The sequence below is a fragment of the Lissotriton vulgaris genome, chromosome 9 (assembly GCF_964263255.1).
Source record: "Lissotriton vulgaris chromosome 9, aLisVul1.2, whole genome shotgun sequence".
Taxonomy (NCBI): domain Eukaryota; kingdom Metazoa; phylum Chordata; class Amphibia; order Caudata; family Salamandridae; genus Lissotriton; species Lissotriton vulgaris.
This window is the reverse complement of record NC_141697.1, coordinates 1,051,051,227-1,051,068,777: the sequence shown is the minus strand read 5'-3', so window position 1 is coordinate 1,051,068,777 and position 17,551 is coordinate 1,051,051,227. Positions and strand designations below refer to the sequence as shown.

The 17,551-nt window shown below is 50.1% G+C and overlaps 1 protein-coding gene across 22 annotated transcripts in view; it reads left to right on the top strand.

Annotated features, from left to right (window-relative positions):
- Positions 1 to 17,551, top strand: part of IQSEC1 (IQ motif and Sec7 domain ArfGEF 1) — a 691,123-nt gene that overhangs the window by 550,995 nt on the left and 122,577 nt on the right. For 18 of the 22 annotated variants that reach the window (XM_086938999.1, XM_086938992.1, XM_086938993.1 and 15 more), the window contains one exon: positions 2,208 to 2,487. In XM_086938999.1, the coding sequence (XP_086795125.1) occupies positions 2,208 to 2,487 (280 nt within the window). Of the gene's footprint in view, positions 1 to 1,151; positions 1,329 to 1,377; positions 1,395 to 2,207; positions 2,488 to 17,551 lie in introns of those variants that run through there. The other 4 variants (XM_086939002.1, XM_086939000.1, XM_086939007.1 and 1 more) reach the window with 3 other exon arrangements.

The following is a 17,551-nucleotide window of genomic DNA, read 5'->3' as shown; positions in this document are numbered from 1 at the left end:
TCCTCCGAGTCCCTTGGACTATCCTGTTATTCTGTAGTTTTTCTTTTGACACCTCAGCTCCTGCATCTTCTTCCCTTCCACTGCCCTCTGTCTGTTCCCAGCGGGCCTGCAACACCTGTTTAACAGCTCACCTCCTATCCACTCCGTAGTTTTCTTTGGAAATATTTTAGGACACAATGCCCATACTCTACTGCACCAGGACCGTGTTTATTTTTGCACTAAGATGTATTTTGTATGTTGGAGTATTTGTTAAATCATGGATACTCCGTAGCACTTTATGGGCATATAGGGAAATTGGTTGGCACGCATTTGTGACTTCATGGGTTGGGTGTATCCTGTGACTCAGAACGGGAGGTGTTTGAAATTAATTTAATTTACAGTTGTATAATTAATTGCTCAAAGTTTTGGCAAAATTACATGAAAATGCAAATCTCTAATTTCGCGCTTTATTTTAGCGCCAAATGCTTCCTCGCTGCAATTTTTCACGCAAGGACACGTTTCACGCTAAAAAAAAGTGCATGAAAACCAAATGATCACGAACCACGGCTGCTCGCATTTTGTTGTTACCATGCTTTCACGGGAAAATGTTACTGCAAATGACGTTTTCGTGGGAAATGTGCACAGTTAATAGCGGGTATTTATGCAAAGTTGTACAATGGTGTCATTTAATGAGTGTATGGCGGAAATCCCCCAAAATCACATGAATTACACCGGCGTAATTTAAGTTTCACCCAGTCCTACTCAAAACAAGTCTTCTATGACTGTATCGGAGTCAATGACCGCTGGCCACTGAATTCAATTTTTGGTACATGTGTGATTGTCCCTCTGCATTTTGCTAGTGCGTTGCCGCTAGACCCGCCTCCTTCAATATTGGGTGACTAGTAAAATGAAACTGCTTTTACTGACAGGTGTGTCTTCGACGTGTTTGTGATCAGTGGGGCTTTGCTCCGCGTGATGCAGTTTTCAAGGCGCATAGTTCAGCCTTCACCACCCCCCCCCCCCCCCCACCCCCACCCTGGGGATACATGCATAACCTGCGCTCATCCGCATAGTTGTAGGTGTAAGCGTTGATCCCATTCGCCGTGTCCTCTGCGCGCACGACTGCTCTCAGAAAGCCGTGTACTTTGACCTCTGACGGAAGTGCCTGCTGTGCAAACACCAGACTGTCATCTTCATTCTGGGAAGGAACCCACGCCTTTTGCGGACCGTTCGCACGAGAAGTTTGCTTCCTCCTAACCGGTACGCCGTACACGCAGTGCGTTACTACAACTCTGCGTCTGTGGAACTGTAGGTGCTCAGGGGCGTAGCTTTTGTATCAACATTTACGGGTAAAGGAGTGTATATCTCCTCCGACCCTGGCCGGGTTACCGCGTTCAAAATGTGTCTGGTCGTCGGTGAGTGCATGTAGCACTGGAAACTCCGACCTGTTGACTTTGCCAGTGCTTGTTCTTTGTTGTGTCTCCGTGATCTGCCTGAAATGTACATTTTTTCCCAGTGAAATGCAGACGATGGTGCGCCTGTTACACAAGATGAATGAATATTGTTTAGTATTTTTAACAGTTCTAACTAACATTATGGATTGTAGTAATATTGCTCATTATTGTTCCACAATTTACTTTCTAAACAATATTTGTGCTTCTACTGAATTGTTTACGAACAGATTAATAATACTTACGATAGTTGTAACCAGTGATGGACAACAAGTGCTGGAGAAGGTACCTGGTTTTCAATAGAGCCGGGGACTATATACATTATGCATTGAAATGAATGAATTGTACATTTATCTCGTGCGAATATCATGAAAATGTGGCATAGCTCTGGCCCTTTTGGACCAACATTGGACACCCCTGAGTTAAAATGTTTTGTTAATGTGTATGACTTTGTTTTAATTGTGTTGGTGCAGAACGTATGTTGCATCAGATGGGTAATGAGTTGCATGTGGGTGGTTGTCCAAGCAAAGGGAAGTTTCTCTTTTCACCCACATTGAACCGTATATGATGGTTTAAATGCAAAATGTTGGCACTTTTAAGTGAAGAGTGTTATGCACAAAAACGTTATTACTCTCCATAAGCCAGAGCCCAACAATTTGTCATTTCACTGGGGAGTAAACTGAAATGTACTGTCATTGCAAAATAACCCTACAAAATAGTTTCATGGGCACAAAGTTTGCGTTTCATTGCTAACTAGAGTATTTTCTCTGTTTCTAGTGTTGAGGGTGAAGCTCAAGGAGGTGATACTGGCGGTTCCTGTGACAGCGCATCGAGTTACCACCAAGGGCCAATCACGCACAGCTCGTCGATAAGTCCAGATCAGTACGACCATACTCCCTATGGGCTGTATTCCATTTCCCCAGGGCAGCGATCTAGAAGACCCAAGCTGCAGCACTCAACATCTATCCTGCGAAAGCAGGCAGAAGAAGAAGCGATCAAAAGGTCGCGATCCCTTTCAGAGAGCTATGAACTCTCTGCCGACCTGCAAGATAAACAGGTGCGTAAAGTAATAATCTAATGAAAAGTAGCTAAAATGTATCCTCCTTGTTGTATGCTACCTGTGTGCTTCTTAGCATACAGGTTCCTTAGAATTTAGAATTTAGAATGTTTTATCAAGCTTCCTTGTTGAGGAACCAACTAATCTTTAGGACCTTGTTTCTTCACAACACTCCTCTGATGAGTGCAAAGAAGGGCGAAACACTTGTCAGGATTTACATGTATTGAAAATGATTAAACTGATGATTGTGATATATTGGTATTTGAAAAGGAAAGAGCTAATTGATTTGATGAAATTCATAGAAACTATCTGCTATTTTATGTTCTGTTCATATCATTACCAAGCTCTCTCAATAAAAATTTTGTGAAATAAAAAAAAAAAAAAATCATCAACAGCAGAAAATGAGATGGAGGACAATTTACAACCTGTCTCCCCATTGGTTCTTCACGTGAAGTAAGCGAGAATGAATGGGGGAAAAAAAGAGAGAGGGTGGGACCGGGCTGTTTTGATCATTTTTGCCAGGGCTGCTTTTGGTTCTCGTTCTGACCCGGAGTCATTTTCAAGGCGAAGCTTTGCATCTCGCTGATTGCCTACAGTGATGAGTGAATACACTAGTATCGGGTTTTTCCTACATGGTTCACAACAGTAGGATCCTATGCCAGATATTCAGGTTAAGCACCAACTGTAAATGGTTGACATTTGAATTCATAGGAAACTTTTACTATATGGATAGCCTGAATATCTGGCATGTATCTGCCTTTGTGACCCAGAATTTGGCACCTCTTTCTGTAGCTACATCTGTTTTTATTTGTCTTAGTTATTGCGATTTTTAAGGCATGCATTGGTATTTATTTACTGTAATTCAGGCTAGTAAGGAACAGAGCGATATAAATTATTGGGATGTTGGCAATTGAGGCAAGGTCGTGAACATCAAGTGAGCCTTTACATTTTAGATTAAAACACTTATATTTCACAGTATAATTTGACACACTTGTACACAAAGAAATTAAGGGAATTGCTCAGTATCGCACACTATTCGGTCAAATGCCAAACTCTGGATTCAAGTCTATGTTCCATAATCACAAACAAGGCCCCTATAACTTCTCCTACGCCATTAATGAACTCATGTTAACTCCACAAGTAGAAGTTACAGAACATACTTTAATGTGGGTGAGTTTTAGTATTCAGATATTAACCTGGCTTTACAGATCTATAGGAGTTCTGCAGTCTGTCTATTTTTAATTTCCAATATGCGGTCCGCCCGGGTATGAGTAGGTGTCATTGACGGAGGACTGTTGAGCCAAGGTTACTACAAGCCCCTGGTAGTCCATGAGGCAGACCGTTGCCAAAATAGAAATACTATGAGTGGGATTTCAACCGTATGTATTAAATTTGGTGCTCTCACATTAGGTGTGCATCTGTTCTTTATTATATTATTTCTTAAGTATAGGATAGTTTTTCTCACAGAGTGGTACGCATGGGGCTGGTCCCCATGTGGTCCTGAAGAAGAGGTTTGGGGGACACCTTGAAACATGTCAACCAAATACTAGGGAAAGCATACACATAACAGTTGCACTTCCTCCCTACTATTAACCCCTTTTTATCCATACCAACTAGGAGCAGGAATACATTAATCGCTCACTAGCTAGGTATTTTTAGCATCACCACTCCCCCAAACACTCCACTACACATTTTTTCACAAAAAGTGCCCCAATGTAGTTCCGCAAGTTGCAGCACGCCCCAGACAGTAGCGGTCTGGGATAGCCCCAATGATGAAGCATGTCACCTAGGGGCAACCCTTGGTGAGTGCGGGGACTCAAGAAGAGAATTTTCTCTTCTTAGTGGGTCATTGTTTTGCACATTTAGCTGAAGCCCTTCTCTTGGGTTAGGTCCTCTGATCTGTCATTTACAGATTCGTTAATAACTATACACAGTCTGGAGGATGAACGTCACGTCTACCTCCACCTCTCCCCATTTGTGCTTATATTATCACGCACTCTGGGTCAATCAATCAAGGGTTTGTATAGCTCGGCTACTCATCCGTGAGGGTCTCATGGTGCTGGGGGGAGGTGGGGCTGCTGATCTGTCGGGCTGTGGAGGATCAGAGCCAGGTCTTGAGGTCCTTCCTGATTGGGTCAACGACACGGATTGCCTGAGGTGGAGAGGCAGGGTGTTTAAGGTCATGACGGCGAGGTAGGCAAAGGATCTTCCTCCACTTCTGGTCTCCTGGAACGGAGGTCAGGGCAAGTTAGGAGGAGCAGAGTTGTATGGTGTTAGACCTGGCACCTTGGCGTGAGTCTCCCTTCCACTTTTTGCTGATGTGCCTCCGATGTTTTGCTGGTTTTCCGATACTCAGGGCACTGCGCCACGGCTGATCCGTGCCGCAGTGCAAGTGCTCCCTACTGTAAATTGTATATACGATTGGTATTCCTGATTGGTGCATTGGATTTACTGTCAGCCCCTAGTAAAGTGCACAAGAGAGTGCCGGGGCTTGTAGATGCCAATACTGCTGGTGGGCCTGCAGCGCTGGTTGCGCCACCCACCGAAGCAGCCGTAAAGATGTGTCTGGGAACTGCGACCGCAGAACCCGCGTGCGGTCTCGTACTGTCACGCTAGCTGGGCAAGTGTCCCCACTTGCCCGCACCGACCCTTCCCTTGACTACATATTAGTCACCCCTATGGTAGGCCTGCGGGCAGGGTGCGTTGTAGGTGTAAGGTAGGACAAGCCCTGATGTGCGTGGCATGTCCTGGTAGTGACTTACAACGAAGACCGTATTTCACTGCTGAAGGCTACCTGCTCCGTTAGGCCAGACTGAGCTGCGAGGATTATTACACCCTATAATCCCCGCAGGCTCAAGGAGCATGGTAGTGAGTCATGTTTAGTATGCCTGAACTCAGGATGATGAGATATTTCTTGTAGGCAAGTTTATTTCAGTATCCTGGGTTTGCAAATGCTACTTTTAGAAAGTTAGCATTTGCTTGCCTAACCATTTCAGTTGCCTCTGCCAGTATGTGTATCCGACTGTCTGGGATGTGTGAGTGACAGGGCTGGAGGGATGACAGGTGGTGAATGCGCAGATTACACCTTAGTGGGAGGTAGGAGTGCCTCTTGACTCGAACTGTCACTGTGCTCGGCCACCACAATGCTGGCTCCACCCTCCTGGGGAGCGGCGGATGACTCTGCCGGCACCTGGCCCAGGAAGGGCGAAGCCCCCATCAACAAGGTACTCTGGCCACCCCTGTCCGGACAATGCTGGCTCCACCTCCTGTGGGGCGTCTGATGCGCCTGCCCCTCACACTGAAAGCAGAAGCCGGAGCACACCCGCCGGGGTACTCCAGAACTGAGAGTGGCTATGCAAAGGCCCCCCTGGCCTGCAAGAACAAAAGAATTGGCCTATAAAAGAAGGAGCCCTGCTCCTTGAAAGTTAGATCCGGTTTGGGCCACAGAAAGACTCTGCCCGACGAGAAGGACCGCGAGAGACAAGGAGGGGTGCTGACTCTTGCCTGTGTCTGGTGCCTTGCTGCTGAAGGAGAGACTAGAGAAAAGACTACGAAAGACTTTTGCTTTACTTTGTGCCAAACTCTGCTGAAGAGATCTCCAAGGGCTTGCAACTGAACTTGCCCCCTGACCAGCGTCCCAGGACCAGTGGACGCTACCCCCTTGGAAGAAAGCGACTGCGGGTGCTGACCATCGCCGCAGTATCGACAAAGAGGAATCTCCTCTAAGGCATCAACGTCATCCCGACCACCGTGACCGGGGCCCACAGCAACAGCGGAAGCAAAGCAAGGACCAGCCGCCGCTGGCCCAAACACCGTGACCGCAACTGCACCGGGAGCCCGAGAGCAAAGGGAAGGAGGACCCGTCCGGTCTGAGCTCTCGAGGAGACTGCACAGCGAGCAGTCACTCACCTGCAAGGACGGGCAGTTGCCCTACGAGAATCCACAAGGTCGGTAGCCTGCCCGACAGCCCAGCTGTGAGCCCACAGCTGCACCGACATTTGGCTGGGTACGTCCTGCACTTGGGGACCGTACTGCCACTTGTCACCGCCGCACAGCCGCCGTCTCCAAGGTCGGAGCGGACGACGAGGAGAGGACCGTGCCGCCACAGAACACCGCTGCCCCGGACGACCAGTGACCTGCTCGGCCGAAGAGCCGCAACGATCAGCGACCCCGGGAAGGCAACGCGACGTGGGACAGATCCCCTGGAAGCCGCCGGCTCCACAAAGAACTTTGGTTAACCCCGGCCTACGGGCCTCAAGAGAACTGCTATAAGAACTGTGGTAACCTGAATCAAGTATCCTGCAACCGTTTTCATAAAGTATATCGACTGTATTCACAAGCCTGCTTAAAATCTATATAAAGATATATATTTTTACAGAATACAGTCTGGTCTCGTTGTGTGGTGGGTTGGTTGTGAAGGTGTACTGTTGCAAGTGTTTAACCCTATGTGCCCCAAAGATTAGCCTACGACTGCTTAAGCCACACCTCCTAGAGGGTAAGCAGAGGTTGTCTGGAAGGTAACCCTCAGCCCTGACGAGGAAGAGAGAGTCCCTGCTTGTCGCTAGTGTTGCACTGCGCCAACTAGAGCCTCCCCCTTCCTACATTGGTGGCAGCGGTGGGATTTCGAATTTACACTTGCGATATCTATACCTGAGCTTCTGACCACTACACAAGGACTACGGTCCAGATACTTAGCCACAGACTTTGCTTTTTGAATTTTGCCGAAAGAAGATTCCGAGTGCAGAAGCCATGCCGGGCACAAAGAGCCTGGATGGAGCAGAGTCCACGACCTCCGAGGTGTTGGGGGTGGAGTGGGACGCCGCAAAGCTGGACAAATACTCAAAGATGGAGCTGAAGTTTTTCTGTAGGAAACTCAAAGTTCCGCACGCTGGCTGCAAGAACAAGCCGGAGCTCTACAAGGCCCTGAAAGCCTGGGTGGAGTCCCGAAAGACCCCGGAAGAGCAAGACGTCCTCGCCGAGCAGAATGCAACGGAGGAGCAGAATGCGCTTGGGGATCTGATCGATCTCGAGCGGCAAGACAGCGAACACAGCTTGGGAAAAGGCCTGTCGCCAGAGGAGCTGGCGGACTGGAAGGAAACCCAGAATCACGAAAGAAAGTTGGCAGAATTGAAAATCCAGCTGGAGCTTGAAACGAAAAGAATGGCGCTGGAAGAGCGAAAGCACCAGATGGATTATGAGGTGAAAATGAGGGAGATAAGTCTCAAGGAGAGAGACTTGGATCGTCCTCCCTCTGGTGGCAGCACATCGCCAGTGCAGGTAGAGTCAAGAGTGCATATCCCGAAGGACGTAGTCAAGGAGTTCTTTAAGGGGGATGACATAGGACAATGGTTTAGGGCATACGAGGTAGCCATGTCCTCCCACCGGGTCCCTGACAAGGATTGGGGAGCGGGGTTGTGGGGAAGGTTCCTTAGCGAAGGGAGAGATACCTTGCTAGATTTGCCCGTTGAGAATCAGAGGTCCTATATCCACATGAAAGAAGCTTTGTTGAACAGGTACGGGCTTACCCCTGAAATGTATAGACAGAAGTTTAGGGGATGTACTAAGCGGCCTGGGAATACGTATGTGGAGTATGTGACTTACTTTTGCAGAGCGCTGGATGGTTGGGTGAAAGGTAACAAAGTTAATGATTTTCAAGGTCTCTTTGATTTAATTGCATGGGAGCACTTGTCTGATCACTGTTTTCCTGAGTTACGCCAACACCTGATCGATAGCAAGCTGTCCAACCCGAGGAAGCTTGCTGAGGAGGCGGACCGCTGGCTCAGCACCAGGGTCCACAAGGGTCCCGTGGGAGATTCCGCCAAGAGTGGGCAGGGTCCCCAGCAGAAGAGTGGGGGGGACAAAGGGGGAAAACAGAAAGGGTTCCAAAAAGGCCCCCAAAGTAGTTCCCAAAGGAATCCGCAGCAGGGTTCTCAGCCTCCCCCACCCCCGAAGCAGAATGGGGCCCCGACAGGTAAACCTGTTCCAAAGGGGCCCTTCAATTGTTTCAAATGTGGCGAGCCTGGGCACATATCCAGTGACCCCAAGTGTCGCCTATTTGGAAAACCCGCACCCACTGGTGCTCCGCCCCGACAAGTGACTAGCGTTCACCTGGGAGAAGGAATGATGGTCCCGGGGGGTGGAGATCCCGTTCACATGACCCTGGTCTCGTTAGGAGACAGCGAGATGATCCCTACGAACTACCTGCCCTCTAACACTAAAAAATATGGGCAGGTGGTGATCATCAATGGCAAGGAAGCCGAGGCTCTTAGAGACACAGGAGCCAGTGTGACTGCAGTGAGGCAGCACCTGGTGTCTCAAGAGCAGGTTGTACCCCATACCTACTGTAGGGTTATCAACGCTGATAATTCTGAGAGTCAGTGTCCGATGGCTCAAGTTCCCTTCGAGTGGGGGGGGGTCTCTGGTACTCTGCAGGTCTGTGTGAGAAAAACCATGCCTGTTGACTGTTTGCTAGGGAACGACTTGGAGCACTCCCCTTGGGAAAAGGTGGAGAAAACGACTCACCTGCGGATGGTGGGTCTGCCTGGCTGGGCGTGCGTGACCACCCGGTCGATGGCAGCCAGTAGGGGTGATCGAGAGGTCCTGGGGCCTGAAAGAGAGGCCCAGGAACCGGCCTTAGGGAGAAGGCGCAGGGGGCGCGGGAAACCGGCCCCGGAAGTTCCTACGGTCCAGGAAGAGGCAGACCTTGAGGGGGATGCCCTGGAGCCTACAGGGGAACAGATCGCTGAACTGGGGGACCTGCCTGAGCTGACCCATTGGCAGCAAGAAGGAGGACCCTCCAGGGAGGAATTCTGCAGGGAGCAGAAAGAATGCCCTTCTCTCGTGGGTATGCGGCAGCAGGCTGCAGACCAGGCCAATGGTGTTCAGGCCAAAACACATTACGTGTACTGGGAGAACGACCTCCTGTATTCGGAGCCTAAGGCTGCTGAACCTGGGTCAGCCCGTGTGCTGGTGGTACCCCAGAAGTTCAGAGCCTTCCTACTGGGTCTGGCTCATGATGTGCCTTTAGCAGGACATTTGGGGATGGACAAGACCTATGACAGGCTTGTCACCCACTTTTACTGGCCCCAAATGCATAAGAGTTCAGATGCTTATTGCAGAACCTGTCCGACTTGCCAGGCAAGTGGGAAGACGGGAGGGAAGAACAAGGCTCCCCTCCAACCCTTCCCTGTGGTCGGTACGCCATTCCAGCGAGTGGGTATTGACATCGTTGGGCCTCTGGACCCCAAGACAGCCATGGGCAACAGGTTCATCCTGGTCTTGGTGGACCATGCCACCCGGTACCCTGAAGCCATTCCTCTGAGGACAGTGACGGCTCCCGTGGTGGGGCGTGCACTGATGGGAATTTTCTCACGAGTAGGATTCCCTCTAGAGGTGGTGAGCGACAGGGGGACCAATTTCATATCGAAGTATATGAAGTCCCTTTGGCAAGAGTGTGGCGTAACGTACAAGTTCACCACACCCTACCATCCCCAAGGTAACGGGTTGGTTGAAAGATTCAACCGAACCCTCAAAGGCATGATCATGGGCCTGGAAGGTCCGATGAGGCGTAAGTGGGACGTCCTCTTACCATGCCTACTGTTTGCATATCGCGAGGTACCACAGAAGTCCCTAGGGTTCAGCCCCTTTGAACTACTGTACGGCCACCCCGTGAGAGGACCACTGAGTTTGGTAAAGGAAGGCTGGGAGCAATCTCCCAGGAAACCTCCCCAGAATGTATATAGCTACATGCTGGCCTTCAGAAACCAAACCAGGCGCTTCAGACAACTTGCCGAGGCAAATCTGGAAGCGAGCCAGGAGGAAATGAAGCGGTGGTACGATCAGAATGCCACTCTGGTCGAGCTTCAGCCTGGACAAGAGGTGTATGTCCTGGCCCCAGTGGAGCCCTGTGCCCTTCAAGATAAGTGGACAGGACCATTTGAGGTTGTGGAGCGGAAGAGCCCCGTGACATACTTGGTGGACATGAAGACACCCAGGAACCCTTTGCGGGTCCTACATGTCAACCGCCTCAAGCCCCACTTGCGAAGGTCCGAAGTGGGCATGTTGTTGGCAACCGATGACGGAATGGAGGAGGAGTCAGAGCCTCTACCGGACCTCTTGGTGGCCTGTGAGAAGGATGGGTCAGTGGATGGAGTTAACCTCTCACCCTCCCTGACCGCCGAACAACAGGAGGACTGCCGCCAGTTGCTGGGGCAGTTTCCAGACCTGTTCTCCCTGGTTCCGAGTGTCACAGATTGGTGCGTCCATGATGTGGACACTGGAGACAGCTTACCGGTGAAGCATAAGGCTTACCGGGTAACTGACAGGGTACGGGCCTGCATCAAGGAGGAGGTCTCCAAGATGCATGCCCTCGGGGTGGTTGAGTCTTCCAGCAGTCCTTGGTCCAGCCCCGTGGTCTTGGTTCCGAAGGCTGCTGCGCCGGGAGCCACACCCGAACTCCGGTTCTGTGTGGACTACAGAGGACTCAACTCAGTCACGAAGACTGACGCGCACCCCATCCCCAGAGCTGACGAGCTCATTGATCGGCTAGGGGCTGCCCGGTTCCTCAGCACGTTTGATTTAACGTCTGGGTACTGGCAGATCGCCTTGACCGATGGGGCAAAGGAGAGGTCGGCATTCTCTACACCAGATGGGCATTTCCAGTTCCGGGTTATGCCATTTGGAATGAAGAATGCCCCTGCCACCTTTCAGAGATTGGTCAACCAGGTGTTGGCTGGACTGGACGAGTTCAGTGCCGCCTACCTGGATGACATCGCGGTGTTCAGCGGCACCTGGCCCGAACACCTGCGACACCTCTGGGAAGTGTTGATGGCCCTGCGCAGAGCAGGCCTCACAATCAAGGCAAGCAAGTGCCAGATTGGGCAGGGTTCCGTGGTGTACTTGGGACACCAAGTTGGGAGTGGCAAGGTAGCCCCCTTGCAGCCCAAAATCGAAACCATCCTGGCTTGGGAACCCCCCAAGACCCAGACTGCAGTGAGAGCCTTCCTGGGGCTCACTGGGTATTACAGGAGGTTTGTCAAGGGCTATGGCACGATCGTGACCCCCTTGACAGAGCTGACTTCGAAGAAGCAGCCCAGGAATGTGATTTGGACTGACACCTGTCAGAAGGCTTTTGACACCCTGAAGACTGCCATGTGCACGGCGCCCGTGCTCCTGGCTCCTGACTTCTCCAAGGAATTCATAGTGCAAACAGACGCTTCAGAGCATGGTGTAGGGGCTGTTCTTTCACAGATGACTGAGGAGGGCTTTGACCAACCCGTAGCCTTCATAAGTCGGAGGTTACTTCCACGGGAAAGTAGGTGGAGTGCAATAGAGCGAGAAGCATTTGCTGTGGTCTGGGCGCTGAAGAAGCTAAGACCCTACTTGTTTGGGTCTCACTTCCGAGTTCAGACGACCACAGGCCCCTCAGATGGTTGATGCAAATGAGGGGTGAGAACCCGAAACTGTTGAGGTGGTCCATTTCTCTACAGAGTATGGACTTTACGGTGGAACACCGCCCTGGCACCGATCACGCCAACGCTGACGGTCTGTCCAGATTTTTCCGCCTTAGTGATGTGGAACTCCCTTGGGAAGGGTAGTTCCCCCCACATTTCAGCTGGAGGGGACACATGTTAGACCTGGCACCTTGGCGTGAGTCTCCCTTCCACTTTTTGCTGATGTGCCTCCGATGTTTTGCTGGTTTTCCGATACTCAGGGCACTGCGCCACGGCTGATCCGTGCCGCAGTGCAAGTGCTCCCTACTGTAAATTGTATATACGATTGGTATTCCTGATTGGTGCATTGGATTTACTGTCAGTCCCTAGTAAAGTGCACGAGAGAGTGTCGGGGCTTGTAGATGCCAATACTGCTGGTGGGCCTGCAGCGCTGGTTGCGCCACCCACCGAAGCAGCCGTAAAGATGTGTCTGGGAACTGCGACCGCAGAACCCGCGTGCGGTCTCGTACTGTCACGCTAGCTGGGCAAGTGTCCCCACTTGCCCGCACCGACCCTTCCCTTGACTACATATTAGTCACCCCTATGGTAGGCCTGCGGGCAGAGTGCGTTGTAGGTGTAAGGTAGGACAAGCCCTGATGTGCGTGGCATGTCCTGGTAGTGACTTACAACGAAGACCGTATTTCACTGCTGAAGGCTACCTGCTCCGTTAGGCCAGACTGAGCTGCGAGGATTATTACACCCTATAATCCCCGCAGGCTCAAGGAGCATGGTAGTGAGTCATGTTTAGTATGCCTGAACTCAGGATGATGAGATATTTCTTGTAGGCAAGTTTATTTCAGTATCCTGGGTTTGCAAATGCTACTTTTAGAAAGTTAGCATTTGCTTGCCTAACCATTTCAGTTGCCTCTGCCAGTATGTGTATCCGACTGTCTGGGATGTGTGAGTGACAGGGCTGGAGGGATGACAGGTGGTGAATGCGCAGATTACACCTTAGTGGGAGGTAGGAGTGCCTCTTGACTCGAACTGTCACTGTGCTCGGCCACCACAATGCTGGCTCCACCCTCCTGGGGAGCGGCGGATGACTCTGCCGGCACCTGGCCCAGGAAGGGCGAAGCCCCCATCAACAAGGTACTCTGGCCACCCCTGTCCGGACAATGCTGGCTCCACCTCCTGTGGGGCGTCTGATGCGCCTGCCCCTCACACTGAAAGCAGAAGCCGGAGCACACCCGCCGGGGTACTCCAGAACTGAGAGTGGCTATGCAAAGGCCCCCCTGGCCTGCGAGAACAAAAGAATTGGCCTATAAAAGAAGGAGCCCTGCTCCTTGAAAGTTAGATCCGGTTTGGGCCACAGAAAGACTCTGCCCGACGAGAAGGACCGCGAGAGACAAGGAGGGGTGCTGACTCTTGCCTGTGTCTGGTGCCTTGCTGCTGAAGGAGAGACTAGAGAAAAGACTACGAGAAGACTTTTGCTTTACTTTGTGCCAAACTCTGCTGAAGAGATCTCCAAGGGCTTGCAACTGAACTTGCCCCCTGACCAGCGTCCCAGGACCAGTGGACGCTACCCCCTTGGAAGAAAGCGACTGCGGGTGCTGACCATCGCCGCAGTATCGACAAAGAGGAATCTCCTCTAAGGCATCAACGTCATCCCGACCACCGTGACCGGGGCCCACAGCAACAGCGGAAGCAAAGCAAGGACCAGCCGCCGCTGGCCCAAACACCGTGACCGCAACTGCACCGGGAGCCCGAGAGCAAAGGGAAGGAGGACCTGTCCGGTCTGAGCTCTCGAGGAGACTGCACAGCGAGCAGTCACTCACCTGCAAGGACGGGCAGTTGCCCTACGAGAATCCACAAGGTCGGTAGCCTGCCCGACAGCCCAGCTGTGAGCCCACAGCTGCACCGACATTTGGCTGGGTACGTCCTGCACTTGGGGACCGTACTGCCACTTGTCACCGCCGCACAGCCGCCGTCTCCAAGGTCGGAGCGGACGACGAGGAGAGGACCGTGCCGCCACAGAACACCGCTGCCCCGGACGACCAGTGACCTGCTCGGCCGAAGAGCCGCAACGATCAGCGACCCCGGGAAGGCAACGCGACGTGGGACAGATCCCCTGGAAGCCGCCGGCTCCACAAAGAACTTTGGTTAACCCCGGCCTACGGGCCTCAAGAGAACTGCTATAAGAACTGTGGTAACCTGAATCAAGTATCCTGCAACCGTTTTCATAAAGTATATCGACTGTATTCACAAGCCTGCTTAAAATCTATATAAAGATATATATTTTTACAGAATACAGTCTGGTCTCGTTGTGTGGTGGGTTGGTTGTGAAGGTGTACTGTTGCAAGTGTTTAACCCTATGTGCCCCAAAGATTAGCCTACGACTGCTTAAGCCACACTACCTAGAGGGTAAGCAGAGGTTGTCTGGAAGGTAACCCTCAGCCCTGACGAGGAAGAGAGAGTCCCTGCTTGTCGCTAGTGTTGCACTGCGCCAACTAGAGCCTCCCCCTTCCTACATATGGCGGGTGTGTGGAATGCGAGGCGGTGGGTCAGATATTCTGGTCTTTCGTCGTGGAGAGCTTTGTAGGCATGTGTGGGTAAAAAAACAATCATATTGTGCAGGCACTTTATCAGAATATGAGAGTAATATGATATCATACATTTCTTCTACAAAGGTGGTAACATTAAAACAAAGAAATATGTATTACATTGAAAGGGTAGCAGGATTAGATAAAAAATATGTAGTACATTTAATGGGTAGCTGAATTAGATCAAAGCAAACACTAGGAGATGGTAGACGGAGCACTGGAACTTTTCAGACACTCACCCCAGTCAGAGATCTGGATTGAATCCATCATTGTTTTTAGCTCACTTCACCCCAGTTCAAACCCAGCCATACTCAAACCAGTCTGGACCCTGTGCCTCATTGGAACAGTCCAACCCGAACTGCATGCCAGGTCTTCCTGGACCCGGAAACAAGCATCCTGGGACCGGTTTCGTGGTAACAGCCCTCATCAGCCAGGCTAGCTTGAATCCAGTGGCAAAGTGAGTAAAGGACCCACATCTGGGTATACCCTGCCAACTTAGGGCGCACAAAGCAAACACAAGGAGTGGACGGAGCACGGAAACATTTCAGACACCGCCCCCTGTCACAGACCTGGGTTGAATCCATCATCGTTCTTTAGCTCACTTCGCCACCCCAGTTCAGACCCAGCCGTATGTAAATCAGTCTTGACCCTGTGCCTCATGGGAACTGTTCAGTCCGATCTGCCAAGCCAGGTGTTCCCTGGACCGGAAACCAGCATCCTGGGACCGGTTTTGGGGTAACACCCCTCATCAGCCAGGCTGGCTTGAATCTAGTGGCAAAGGGAGCAAGGGACCCATGTCTGGGCATACCCTGCCAATTTAGGGCGAACAAAGCAAACACAAGAAGATGATGGACGGAGTACTGAAACTTTTCAGACCTTCACCCCCAGTCCCAGATCTGGGTTGAATCCATCATTGTGGATTAGTTGTCAGATTAGGGCAAAAACGTCTGGTTTTACAATGTAGTCTGGTTGTTACCGTTTCTATTAATCATGTACATCTAAATCTTAATGTAAAGCCAGCTGGATTCAATAGCATGGAAAGGGGCAAACACAAGTCAGTGTTTTCCAACGTTTGTGGTGATTAAGCAAGTTACTGGATATGCCTGTGGGAGTCTGGTGACGGAGTCCTTTGGTGCCCTTTGAGGTGAGCAGGCCGTGGAGCTTTCGCACTGAAACTAAGTGCCCTGCTCCATAAATACCAAGAGGCCAGAGGTCTTGTTACTCTAGGTCCATTTGTCTTTTGTTAGCCAACAGCTCATTCAACGGTAGGGTGTGTAAGATTATATTTACAATGTTAAAAACAGAACTACACGTCCCAGAATGCAACTTTCTATTGGCTAGCCAGAACTGGCTGTACTCTAGCACAGACCGGTGTGCTACTAGTCAACTAACCTACTGTACATTAGACCTGCAGAATTACTTCACAGTTTAGAATGTTTTGCTGGAATCAGGACTATAGTAGGTGAATGCCTCGAGTGCTAACAGAACAAGTATTGGGAAAGACAAATATCTCGCCTTATTAATTATTGCCTTTGGAAATGATTTTGCTGATACTGTGCAGCAATGGTAAAATTAATTTTACAGCTGCTGTGTAGTGCTAGCAAAATAAAGAAACAAGATGGCTGTGATGTTATTCCTATAGTACGTACATGAATCGCCACACATGCTTGCCTCTCCCTAATGATGCAGAGGACATTTTTTTATTTACCGACCCAAGATAATAGATGCAACATGGTTCCGTTCAGTAAAAAAATTATTTTGAAGTTGCACTAAAGTGCATTTCTTAAAGCAGAGTTGCTCAGCAGCAAAGAGGAGCTGTGAGGTGCTCCAAAAAAAATTATATATATATATTTTTTCGAACAAAGAAATAAAATCCTTTGATGGCCTGGAAGGGATGGGAGAGCACCGAAGGAGCAAGTGGTGGCATTAGGTAGGGAGGCAACGGGAAGTGGTTGAGGGGAGGAAGGGAGAAGCACCACACAAAGGAGAGGGCAATGCAGGCGGAGAAAGAAGCACATGAGCTATAGCAACAAAGAATGCGAGTAGAAGGAAACAAAGGAGGGAGCTGGAAAATACATTTACTCTCATGAAGTGCTTAATCAGAAAGAAAAAGTAGATCCCTAAAAGTGAAGAAGTGGAAGTATACAATGCATCCGGTTAAAGAGGCTAGGCGCCTGGGGAGGGACATACACAAGAAGAGGATGGCAATCCTTTGAATAAGCAAGAAAACGACGAGTGACAATAATGACAACCAATGATAAACAATGGGGCGGGCTGTAAGCGCCCTTTGTGAGACCACAAAAGTTCTTTCACCATCGGACAGCTTTTTTAATGTAAATGAGCGATGTCTCAATAGTAGAATCCAGATTTTCTGCAACTTTGTCTTTCTGTCAAAACTACAACGGCTGGAGCAATGAAGCGATAATTTGGCACCAGTCGTGGGCGCGCAGGAGGTTAATTTACGTTTACGTTAGTTTGCTTAAACTACACTTTTGAGAGCAAGTTGTAGACTGCCTTCTCAAGACTACACACGGTATGTGCCTGATCGAGGATCGAACTCGCACAGCTCTACATCCCTGGTTCCTTTGCGTTTAAAATGAGACATGGCCGTTCATAATCTTAAAATAAAAGAAATTGTTTTGTTATCACTTTGTTTTCGACAGGCAGACCCCCTGCGCAAGAGAGGTGCTTCCTTGCCTGGCTGTTACTCACAATGGATTTTTTTTTTTTTAGCATCCAGGAATGAAATTGGAAATTTAATTATTTGTACAGTAATGGAAAAAAGCTCTTAAAAATATAATGTGCGTTCCCTCTGGGAGTCTCTTTCTGACCAGCCGCAGCTTCATTCGCTGCCCGTTAACAATCAGTGTACACTTAAAAGCACCAACTGTACCGCTTGAGGTGCGCCCGTCTGCCTGTTGCTCAAGTTTCCCCTCCTGCCCACTCCTGAAATGCCAGGATAATTATAGAACAGCGCGGCAGACGGAGTATTTATAGCGGAGGCTGGAGGTGTGGCAGAGTGAGCGAATGTCT